Source organism: Hippoglossus hippoglossus, chromosome 1 (assembly GCF_009819705.1).
Source record: "Hippoglossus hippoglossus isolate fHipHip1 chromosome 1, fHipHip1.pri, whole genome shotgun sequence".
Classification (NCBI taxonomy): domain Eukaryota; kingdom Metazoa; phylum Chordata; class Actinopteri; order Pleuronectiformes; family Pleuronectidae; genus Hippoglossus; species Hippoglossus hippoglossus.
The window spans coordinates 26,542,248-26,554,146 of record NC_047151.1 but is presented as its reverse complement, the minus strand read 5'-3'; the positions used below and the strand labels follow the sequence as shown (position 1 = coordinate 26,554,146).

The following is an 11,899-nucleotide window of genomic DNA, read 5'->3' as shown; positions in this document are numbered from 1 at the left end:
CCTGAAAATATCAAGATTGGGTCCTTTATTACTCCCTCTAAGTAGATTGTGTTTGTTCATGTTTAGGGGACTAATATCTATGATTATCGAGCCGTTGTGAGACATGAACTCTGGAGAATGTCTGGACATCTTGAGCCTTGGCAGAGGTATGTGCTCTCTAAGTGCTATTCTAGTTTATTGGTTAGTTGTTTGTCAGCAGGATTAGGTTAAACTAATGAAACTAAGTGGAAGGATGGGACATGGGCCAAGAAAAAAAACCTTAAATTTTAGCGTGGATCTGGACAAAGGGGCAGACCTAGGAATTATTTGTATATATTTAATCAAAATTGAGCGTCTTATATACATATTATGCGTCTTATATACAAATATGACCAGGGTTGGTCATATTTGTATCCATATTTTGACCTATTACCCAGGGAATACTGCACGGATCTTGATTCGGTTTTATTTTCACCAACCTGCGATTCTTTTGCAAAATAGATTATGTTGTTTATGATCTTGTTTAGTTGGTTGTGATTGAATTTAAGGAGTTAAGCTGTTGGACCCTGGTTTAGGTAAGAAATGTACTGAGTGTCCTTCTAATTTCAAACTGAAACATAGAGCAAGTATAATAAAAATACTTATAGTGTGGATCATGTATTAGTCTACAAGGAACATTTCCATAAAGAGCTGGTGTTCCCACAGACAAAAGAAAGATTTTAGATAATCGTGACGCGTTCTGGTTACACTTACAGCTGTTATCTCTGAAAGCCATCCTGACAACTTGCTCTGTTTTTTACTCTTCATCCTTACTTGCAGATTGGACACAGAGATTTCTCGGCTCAAACACTTGTCAGCATCCTGTCAACAAACGTGAGAAGGGGAAGAAGTGTTTTGAATAAGAGAACAAACAGTTGCCACCAGAACTATTGCAACAGAAAGGCCAATTTCGAAATCAATCGGTTAGAGTAACAACGACAACAACACGTGACGCACAAAACTGAGAGAATACAGGTATCTCAGGATAAAAAAGAGGAGCCATGTAGGTAGAGGACAATGCCAAAGATGGCCAAAGATTTTCAATTTGAAAAGACAACAAGATTCAAGTTTTCGAGTTTTAAAGCTCCCATATTGTGTAAAATACATTTTCTGGGCTTTTACTATCTGTAATGACTTGAAGGGGTCAGTAGGTGGCCCCAAGGTATGAAAACAGTCACTCCGCGGACTTTTTCACTCAGTCCATTCTAAGAATTATGTAATCGATCGTCTCGTTTCGTACTTCCTCCCCCTAATGTGTCATATGGGTTTGCACTCGTCTCTCAGCCCCACCCAGCCGGTACCAGTCCAGCCTCCGAACCCACCACACCAAACGCAACAACAAGCAGACTTGTTGCTGAGCTAGCAGCTTGTTAGCTACCACAGGCTAACCACATCAAATGTGAAAGAGTGTTGAATTCATTCAGTCTAATCAAGGTTAAAAGAATAAAGTTTGTTGAATCGTTCATTTGATGTGTCCTTTATGTAAGAGGCTGCTGCACTTCTGATTGTAAAGTGGAGGACTGGTGGAGAGAGGATCAATGACACTGTTGGGACCTGGTATTTGTGAACTACAGTTCGGCCTACATGTTTAGTCAAAGCCTGACCACTTGTTTCTTTGTTCTGGAGCCGAAGGAGATTCTCCAGAACTCAGTCTCCCAGGGTGCTTCAACTTCTAAAGCCGAGGTGTGAAAACTGACCGTGGACACAACTTTCAACCACTATTGGCCTGGTGACCCATGAGGTCACCAGGCCAATATAAGCCCAGTTCCCCCTCTCCTCTTTCTCTTTCTACTCAACTCTCCGAGAGGAGAAGTGTGGCTCTCCAGCTCACCTCTCTTTCTGCTCAACTTCCATGGAGGAGAGGTGCAGGTCTCCAGCTCACCCAGCCAGGGAAACTTCCCCCTATCCAAGCTCTACCCACCTTCAAGCAGGCCTGCCTGGAGCAGACTGCTGAAACCTTCCAAAGGCAGCGACGGAAGAGCCTGCCTAAGAACTTCAGCACAAGAGCTGCATCGCACAGCAGAACCACAAACACAGGAGCCACAAACCAGCAAGACGACTTCACTGGACTTCAAACAGCAAATCAACCTTTTTTCCCTTTTCATGGACAGGTAACACAGCTGGGCCTAATAATTATTCTAGGCTAAGCAAAGACTGTTTGTTCTATTCCGTGTGATGTTTATAAGTTTGATTTGTGTTGCTGTTATATTTTGGTTATAAGTTATTTGAAAGTTAATGTTAGTTATGTTGTGCTCTTCACAGTCTTTCTTTGCATTCAACTAGCTGCTCTCTCTAACCTAGCACCAACACACACACACACACACATACACACACACACACAAACACATGCACACATCTCCCGAAACTTAAGATACACATGTGATCTCAGCCACATGGTGGAAACACCAGGGGGTCTTTGTCTTCATAGTGGCCAGCCGCCATTTTGAAAGCACACTCACACTCACACACACACACACACACACACACACACACACACACACACACGCACGAATACTCACATACACATCTGTATTTAGCAAGTACACTTTTAGTAGTTTGTGTTTTTATACTTTTATTATCTTCATAGTAAATGTTTTTCTTCAACAAATGTTGTCTTCATTAATGTTGCATAATTGTGAATTTTGCCAACCTCTACACTGTCAAGAACTCCATATCCTTCAACTTTGCTAACTATCTATGTGGTAATTTGGTTATAGTTATTAATTTAATTATTGATCCGAGTTCCAAATTTGTAGTTAGTACTTTCATGAGACTTAATCAATAAATTGGCTCTTTTCCCTTCCTTCGAAGGGTGGTGCCCCAAGGTAACTTCAATCAATTAGTTATTTTTTAATATTAATATTTTTAATATTAATACTCAATATTTGTTCTGATAACCAAATTTGTTGAATGCCCAAAGGCACACCATTTAACCGTGTCACGCTTAAGGTATCATATGCACAACGAGCCAGATTTCTTTCCTCACGATAACAGAATGATTACCTGGGAAATTGGTGAAAATGTTTTTTTTAAGCCCTTTACTCAAAATCTTAAAGACAGTAAATCAAATCCTTGATTAGCTCCTTTATCTGGATTAACACCAACGTTTAATGGATTCTTAAAGGAATAGTATTGTTGTCTTTCTAATATGGCTGAATTACAAAACACATTTTCATGATCCATGCTATAATAAAAGCCCAGTTGTTGATGTTCTCCCCACAAACACTTCACATGGAGCGGGACTTTAATAAAAGTAGAAAACTGACACGACAAACTAGAAACTGAAAGCATGAAAACAACTGACACGGATGAAATGCTACTCATTTTATTTCAGTTGACAGAACAGAAGGAAGTGACATTGTTCATTGTATTTTCAGAACTGGTGAAAGTAGAGCAGTTTATTACTGTGTCTCCCTTTGTAATTTATGTTTTATTTTGTGTCGCCAATACAATGACTGTATGAAAACAGACACAATCTGTTGAATTTACATACAAGACAATGTAAAACATTATTTTTACAGATTTAAATTTTCTTAAAAAGGTTCAGTTTGTAGAATTTACTGACATCTAGTGGTGAAATGTCATGTTGCAGCTGAATACCCCTCACATCATCCTCCCCTTTCAAACACGTTAGAGGACCTGTGGTAGCTTCAGATGTCATAAAAACTCAAAAGGTGTTTAGTTTGTCCAGTCTGGGCTACTGTAAAAAACATGGTGGCCTCCGTAGAAAGGACTCGCTCCTGAAGTAACTATAAAGTATTTAATTCAAAGGGCCCATTCTAGAGTGAGGAAAACAACAATTCATACAATTTAGATGAAACATACCAAAGAAAACATGACTCGGATTATTTTATATTAAATTTCTGCGGATAGGTGCTTTCACCTAAATCTTACACACTGAACCTTTAAAGGTTGTGTAAAAAGAATAAAGGGCTTTACAAATTATAGCTGGACATTTAATGAACAATGACATCAACTGTAAAGTTTGATGTGAAATGTCTGTTAAAAACTGAACATTTCACCTTTAACCAAAAGCTGCATTTTCTCATGGTCGGGCGATGGTGTTTCTGATCCACTGATCGTATGGCCCATAACAGAGGTCCATAGTCATAAGTGACCAACCAGAGACAACTGTAGGATGCCCACGTACAATGACACCATAAATCTTGTCCTGGTACACCACTCCTCCACCAGAGTCACCCTGTGAAAGACATACGTGTATTTATTGCGCTTTTTTGCTCAAATTATTATTTCTATTTATAACCAACAATTGACACTTGTTAAAGCTGAAGAAATGAAACAAAGTGTGAACATGTGTACTCACGTGAGTGGCATCCACCGAAGGTGTATGGGCACAGATCAAGTGCTCATGTTTATAGGCTGCGAAGAGTTCTGGATTTTTCCGACGCAGAAAGCTCATGAACGTCTCACAGTCGATGACGTCCATATCAGCACAATGCAGAGTGTCTGAAGAACCAGGTTCTGAGGAGAAGAAAAGTTTTTACCAGTGAACTCACCACCGGAAGATTATTATACTTATTGATACTTTAATGAATTACATTTAACCTATGAGAGTGTTTTTGTATAAATAAGCAACACAATAAGAAGGCAAACAAAAACCTGATTGATTTAAATATTTGTTTCTTAACAAAACAAGAACAAAAGGAAAAAAAGATTATAAAAATAATCAAATAACATTAATCTCACTTCTTTCATTATTTGGGCCAACCTTCGTGGAACCGTGACCTGCAACCTGAACCACAGCATCTCTGTAAAAAACAAAAATTAAAATTAAAATATATTTTGAAACCATACGTAGTTAATTAACTAATTCTAGTTTTTATTTTCACATGTTCACTGGAAGGATGAGAACTCACCTCTTGGGAGGATGTTGACAGTCGGGAGCTCGTACAGGTTTGACACCTACAACTGCTTTAGGCAGCTTCAGTAACATGAGGTCGTGTTGCTTGCCGTCGTTGAAGATCACAGGTCGATCTGTGATTCGTACTCTTTTAGGAGGACCAGCATGCACGCCTATATGTGCAGTGAACGTCCTACAGGTAAAAGTTTAAACATCACTGAATCACAGTCAACACGTCATATTTTAATACTGTTGGTTATTAATCATAGTTTTACATCAAACCATTAATGACCGGTGCATCAGAGCTTTAAAGTAAAAGTTGTTTCACTTTCTCACCGTCCTGGCTTATAGCAGTGAGCTGCAGTCAGAATCCACCGGTTACTGATCAGAGAGCCGCCACAAAAGGTATCATGATTGGTTATCAGCTGGACATGGTACAGACGCTCATTTGGTCCACACTCTTGACCTCCGATGATTCTCTTCTCCAGATCAACCACTGTGCTCACTGTCACACCTGAATGAGACAGAGAACAACACCTTATCACAGTATCTGACAAAAAGAAAAAGAAGCAGCAGCAGTATTTCTTGGTCAGACCCAGTCATGTCACAAACTCCTTCACTTTCACACCTTGATAAAAGACAGAAATGTGATGCATTGCTTTACTGAAACAGTTTGAAACTAGAACACAGAGAGAATTGCTGCCTACTCACCAAGCCACATGGCAACGAGAAGAGTTGTGAGACGAGCCATCGCTGTCATTCAGCGTCTCAGTGACTGTCCTCCAGATGCAACAATTGTGTCTTTTTAAATGTGTTCACGCTGTCCCGTCGGCCTCTGAGGCACCAATCACATTGTGAAGATTTACTGATGCAACCCCATTGGCTAAAGTAATCTGCTCATCTATGCTAATTGTTGATCTTTATCAGTTGTTGTTGTCCCATTGCGATGCAACGCCAGCAGCAGTTAATAATGTTCAACATTTTTTATTTCTTCAACCAATCTGACAGTGAGTTCTTACAGTTTGGTTTGTGTCTCAAAGGACAGCATGAAAACGACCTCCCTCATTACAGCTTTGCTCTGATTCCCCAACGGTTCTTGTTGTATTTCATGAGCAGTATTTCAACATTCACAAAATGAATCTTACCTTAATCGACGCCTTTCTGACACAGTGTCAACAACGATTTCAATGTTTTTCCATCAGTTTCAATGAAAGAAGCAGGCAATTTACTGGACGACTTCTAACAGGGATTTTCTTACAATATAAAATTATCCATATTTAGCATCTTGACAGATATTGTACTTCCTGTTTATCTTAAAAAACACAGCTTGTACTGTTTTGACCGTTATTGTGACTTGCAGATTGAAGAAAGAGATTTCAGTTGAAGGACGACCAAAGAGAAACAGCCAGTCACCAATACAGCAGAAGTAAGAAAGAGAAGTGTCTTTACAGGTCAATTCTATACACAGGTCCACAGTCTCATGTGTTAATAAGGAGGATTATACCCTGACAAAATTGAATATGAGAATTGTTTGACTTTACATGAATCTGCTCTGTGGTGCATCTTGGTGGTCTCAGTCTTGCAGTGAACGTGCTCCTGTGTTTGACCAGCATGTCATGGAGAGGGTGGGAGACATTGTCCAGAACGGGGTCATCCACCTGCATCGCTGTGAGTTTCTCGCCCAGTAGAGCTGGCCTGATGGTGTTGAAAGCACTGGAGAAGTCAAAAAACATGGCCCTCACAGTGCTGACCGGCTTGTCCAGGTGGTCGTGGACTCGATTCAGCAGGTAGATGATGGCGTCCTCAACTCCAAGCCGGGGCTGATAGGCGAACTGGAGGGGATCCAAGTGTGGCCTGACCATGGGCTTGAGCTGCTCGAGGACGAGTCTCTCCAGGGTCTTCATGATGTGGGACGTCAGTGCCACCGGTCTGTAGTCCTTGGAGCCACTGGGACACGGCGTCTCCGGCACAGGAACGAGGCAGGACATCTTCCACACCACAGGGACCCTCTGAAGACTCAGGCTCATGTTGAAGACACGGTGAAGCACTCCACAGAGCTGGGGGGCACAGGCTTTGAGCACCTTGGGGCTGACACCATCGGGGCCCGGAGCCTTGCCTGAGAGGAGTTTCCTCAGCTGTCTTCTAACATGGTGAGGTGTGATGGACACTTTAGAGGATGCAGGCTGGGGAGGAGGGGGGTTGGAGTCGTATGAAGAAGACAGTTAGCAGTTAGCTGCATGAGGAGGTGTTATATACTTCATGTGACCCATACTTCACCATAGATACAGCGTATACAACATCATAATTAAAAATGTAGAGGATCAGTCAAAGTCATGTGTTATTTGAAACAAAGTAGTTCCCAAGATATTTCAGATTCATATCTGGAAAGTGGGAAGACGTATAGACCATCGACTGTATGTGCATCGAATATTGAATAGACTGTTACACTCTTGTTACCTCTTTAGGTCTTCTTCCAGGATTTAACACTGACCTCGTCAGGACCCGTTGGGATAAGATGGGAATTGTGTTTATTTTAAAGACTAACTTTAACTCTTGTGGCTGAAGTGCCTGTCCCTGTACACACACATATACAACACACCAATTAGCATGCTAATGCTAAGTAATCTAGATTGTCCCGCTATGAGCGAGGACTCCAATAACAGCACACACACACAGTAGAAATGTATGAAGCAGAGGCTTCTCACCTACGGAGTTTCCTGATCGCCAAGAGCACAGTCGTCCCAAGTGAGACAGTCAGGGCTGAAGCAGCCATGTCAGAGGACCTGGAGGAGCAGGAGAGGACGGCGGACGTCTCTGAGACGAGAGGTCTAGTTTCAGCATGGACTTGGAAATGAACACAGCTTTCCAGATTCACACTCATAGCGGTCGCCGGGGCTGGTGGGGCGCCCACCTGTGATTAGAGACTGTTACCTTTTTCATATATAATCTGATATCTGATATTGATTTGCTTACTATACAAAATGATCCATATTTAGCATCTTGACAGATATTGTATTTCCAGTTTATCTTAAAAAACACAGCTTGTACTGTTTTGACCGTTATTGTGACTTGCAGATTGTTGAAAGAGATTTCCGTTGAAGGACGACCAAAGAGAAACAGCCAGTCACCAATACAGCAGAAGTAAGAAAGAGAAGTGTCTTTACAGGTCAATTCTATACACAGGTCCACAGTCTCATGTGTTAATAAGGAGGATTATACCCTGACAAAATTGAATGTGAGAATTGTTTGACTTTACATGAATCTGTTCAATTACTTATGAATCCCTAAAGTTTTTTCTGTGGTGGAAACGGATTCAAACTAAAGCTGAGCCTTCGGTCCGTCCATTGTCATCCACTTATCCTGGCTTAGGTTGCACCGGTAGACAACCAACACGTTTTGCTATCTTATTAATGCACCCTAAATATAAAATGTGGAAGGCTTTACAATTTACCTCAGACCAGGTTTTGATTGGTCAACCGTGCCATGGTTTTCTGCAGCCTCAAGATACCAATGCTCCGACAAGGAGTGTGACCGAAACCACTACGAGTTGGCCTGAAAATATCAAGATTGGGTCCTTTATTACTCCCTCTAAGTAGATTGTGTTTGTTCATGTTTAGGGGACTAATATCTATGATTGTCTAGCCGTTGTGAGACATGAACTCTGGAGAATGTCTGGACATCTTGAGCCTTGGCAGAGGTATGTGCACTCTAAGTGCTATTCTAGTTTATTGGTTCGTTGTTTGTCAGCAGGATTACGTTAAACTAATGAAACTAAGTGGAAGGATGGGACATGGGCCAAGAAAGAACCCCTTAAATTTTAGCGTGGATCTGGACAAAGGGGCAGACCTAGGAATTATTTGTATATATTTAATCAAAATTGAGCGTCCTATATACATATTTTACATCTGCAGGGTTGGTCATATTTTTATCCATATTTTGACCTATTACCCAGGGAATACTGCACGGATCTTGATTCGGTTTTATTTTCACCAACCTGCGATTCTTTTGCAAAATATATTATGTTGTTTATGATCTTGTTTAGTTGGTTGTGATTGAATTTAAGGAGTTAAGCTGTTGGACCCTGGTTTAGGTAAGAAATGTACTGAGTGTCCTTCTAATTTCAAACTGAAACATAGAGCAAGTATAATAAAAATACTTATAGTGTGGATCATGTATTAGTCTCCAAGGAACATTTTCATAAAGAGCTGGTGTTCCCACAGACAAAAGAAAGATTTGAGATAATCGTGACGCGTTCTGGTTACACTTACAGCTGTTATCTCTGAAAGCCATCCTGAGAACTTGCTCTGTTTTTTACTCTTCATCCTTACTTGCAGATTGGACACAGAGATTTCTCGGCTCAAACACTTGTCAGCATCGTGTCAACAGACGTGAGAAGGGGAAGAAGTGTTTTGAATAAGAGAACAAACAGTTGCCACCAGAACTATTGCAACAGAAAGGCCAATTTCGAAATCAATCGGTTAGAATAACAACGACAACAACACGTGACGCACAAAACTGAGAGAATACAGGTATCTCAGGATAAAATAGAGGAGCCATGTAGGTAGAGGACACTGCCAAAGATGGCCAAAGATTTTCAATTTGAAAAGACAACTAAATTCAAGAGTTTTAAAGCGCCCATATTGTGTAAAATACATTTTCTGGGATTTTACTATCCGTAATGACTTGAAGGGGTCAGTAGGTGGCCTCAAAGTATGAAAACAGTCACTCCGCGGACTTTTTCACTCAGTTCATTCTAAGAATTATTTAATCGAAACGTCTCGTTTTGTACTTCCTCCCCCTAATGTGTCATATGGGTTTGCACTCGTCTCTCAGCCCCACCCAGACGGTACCAGTCCAGCCTCCGAACCCACCACCCCCGCTCACCACCAACACCCCTCCACACCAAATGCGACAACAAGCAGACTTGTTGCTGAGCTAGCAGCTTGTTAGCTACCACAGGCTAACCACATCAAACAACACTGAAGAAACACTGTAGTGTGGAGGGATGCAAGGAAGAGAATGTGTCCGTGCACATTCCTGCTCAGAACGTTACTGTTCGAGACCAGAGGTTACTCTTTATTCCTTCTGATGTGCCGTGTCGCTGTGCTCAGTTCGGAGTAAAGTCTACGTTACTCCGTATTGAAACTCCATTGTGAAACTCCATTGTGAAACTCCGTACTGTAACTCGGGACGTTACTCCTACATTGGCCGACTGTCCTGCTAAAACTTGAACAAACATGAGGACGGTGTAACTTACAGTTCAGAAACATCCTGTTGTAACCGACTGTGAATATGTGGCTGGTCTTCTATAGCTGCAAATATAACATGACTTTCATTTATGTTTACCAGAGTGAATGCGCCAGAATAAGACCGGTGATAGGCCTGGTCGCGTGTCAGTGCAGTCAGCCAATCGGAGGAGGGGCTCAAGAGATTTAAACCACTGATATATCGTCTTCGGGGACCAATACCTCAAATTAAATCACAGAAAGGTAGAAAACACTAGAGGACTGTTGTTTTCCATCAGTGGCTTTCAGCTGGACATGGTACAGACACGCTCATTTGGTCCACGCTTTTGACCTCTGATGATTGTCTTCTCCAGATCAACCACTGTGCTCACTGTCACACCTGAATGAGAAATAGTTCCAACATTATGATTTAGAATCGTGGCTGTGAGTGTGCAGACAGAGAACACCACCTTATCACAGTATCTTGTTAGAAACACTTTACCTAAACCTCTTTTAAAAAGACATTCTTTTACATTAGTCTGATGGTTATTTAACATTTAGGTTTCACGTCTGAATAAGCTCTTGGTTTCTTTTTTTTCGAAGATGAGGCATCAGTCACAAAGTCACAAAAGCCTTTAATTCACTCGCAGCTCTGCGAAGCTAAAAATGTGACGCTCTGATTTTCTTAAAACAGTTTGTCGCTTAAACTACAACATGAGAATTGCTGCCTTCTCACCAAGCCACATGGCAAAGAGAAGAGTTGTGAGACGAGCCATCGCTGTCATTCACCGTCTCAGTGACTGTCCTCCAGATGCAACGGTTGTGTCTTTTTTAATCTGTTCCTCTGTCCCGTCAGCCTCTGAGGCACCAATCACATTGTGAAGATTTACGCAACCCCATTGGCTAAAGTAATCTGCACATCTATGCTAATTTTTGGATAACAGTTTAGATTAACGTACAGTGTAATATTTTGTACGAATGCTGTACAAATACCTCAGGTATCAGTACTTATATGTAGGTACAGAGGAAGAACTTGTGAAGTTCATCAAACAGAGAGGTACAAATTTGGGATCTTGCAAAGAACGTATTTCGTAGGTATTTTATATGTAGCTGGTACATATTCTACGATTACAGAGTATTTATAAAACCTATTGAACCTTTGTTGGAAAGACCAACAAACAGGTTAACGACATTGATCCTACATCATTTTGGGGTAGGCTGTTTAAATTGAATTGTAAAGGTTGATGGGTTTTCAAGGCACCATTGAAAGAGTGTTGAATTCATTCAGTCTAATCAAGGTTAAAAGAATAAAGTTTGTTGAATCGTTCATTTGATGTGTCCTTTATGTAAGAGGCTGCTGCACTTCTGATTGTAACGTGGAGGGACTGGTTGAGAGAGGATCAATGACACTGTTGGGACCTGGTATTTGTGAACTACAGTTCGGCCTACATGTTTAGTCAAAGCCTGACGACATGTTTCTTTGTTCTGGAGACGAAGGAGATTCTCCAGAACTCAATCTCCCAGGGTGCTTCAACTTCTAAAGCCGAGGTGAGAAAACTGACCGTGGACACAACTCCACTATTGGTCACTCTGGGTCACATGACCCATGAGGTCACCAGGACAATATAAGCCCAGATCCCCCCCTCCTCTTTCTCTTTCTACTCAACTCTCCGAGAGGAGAAGTGTGGCTCTCCAGCTCACCTTTCTTTCTGCTCAACTTCCATGGAGGAGAGGTGCAGCTCTCCAGCTCACCCCGACAGGGAAACTTCCTCCCTATCCAAGCTCTACCAACCTT

At 41.4% G+C, this 11,899-nt stretch overlaps 1 protein-coding gene across 3 annotated transcripts; it reads right to left on the bottom strand.

The window, feature by feature from the left end:
* Positions 1–3,851: 3,851 nt before the first annotated feature.
* LOC117759518 (anionic trypsin-2-like) lies at positions 3,852–10,940 on the bottom strand. 3 transcript variants are annotated; one of them, XM_034581696.1, is made up of 6 exons: positions 10,841–10,940; positions 5,213–5,393; positions 4,896–5,069; positions 4,726–4,787; positions 4,343–4,500; positions 3,852–4,219 (listed from the first exon to the last, which is right to left on the bottom strand). In XM_034581696.1, exons 1-6 carry the CDS (start codon positions 10,887–10,889, stop codon positions 4,064–4,066), a joined length of 780 nt encoding a protein of 259 aa, XP_034437587.1. In that variant the 5' UTR covers positions 10,890–10,940; the 3' UTR covers positions 3,852–4,063. The 3 variants fall into 3 exon arrangements, with proteins under 3 accessions (XP_034437587.1, XP_034437595.1, XP_034437602.1); XM_034581704.1 differs by having other exon boundaries at positions 4,896–5,072; positions 5,216–5,393; XM_034581711.1 differs by lacking the exon at positions 10,841–10,940 and adding an exon at positions 5,591–5,806 and having other exon boundaries at positions 4,896–5,072; positions 5,216–5,393.
* Positions 10,941–11,899: the final 959 nt, after the last annotated feature.

Excerpts from the sequence above, each read along its gene's own strand:
- LOC117759518 (XM_034581696.1), bottom strand. The coding sequence starts at position 10,889 with ATGACAGCGATGGCTCGTCTCACAACTCTTCTCTTTGCCATGTGGCTT. Across the intron at positions 5,070-5,212 it reads TGCTATAAGCCAGGACGGTG|GTTCACTGCACATATAGGCG; the intron begins AGAAAGTGAAAC and ends TACCTGTAGGAC. Across the intron at positions 4,501-4,725 it reads TGGCCCAAATAATGAAAGAA|AACCTGGTTCTTCAGACACT; the intron begins GTGAGATTAATG and ends TCTTCTCCTCAG.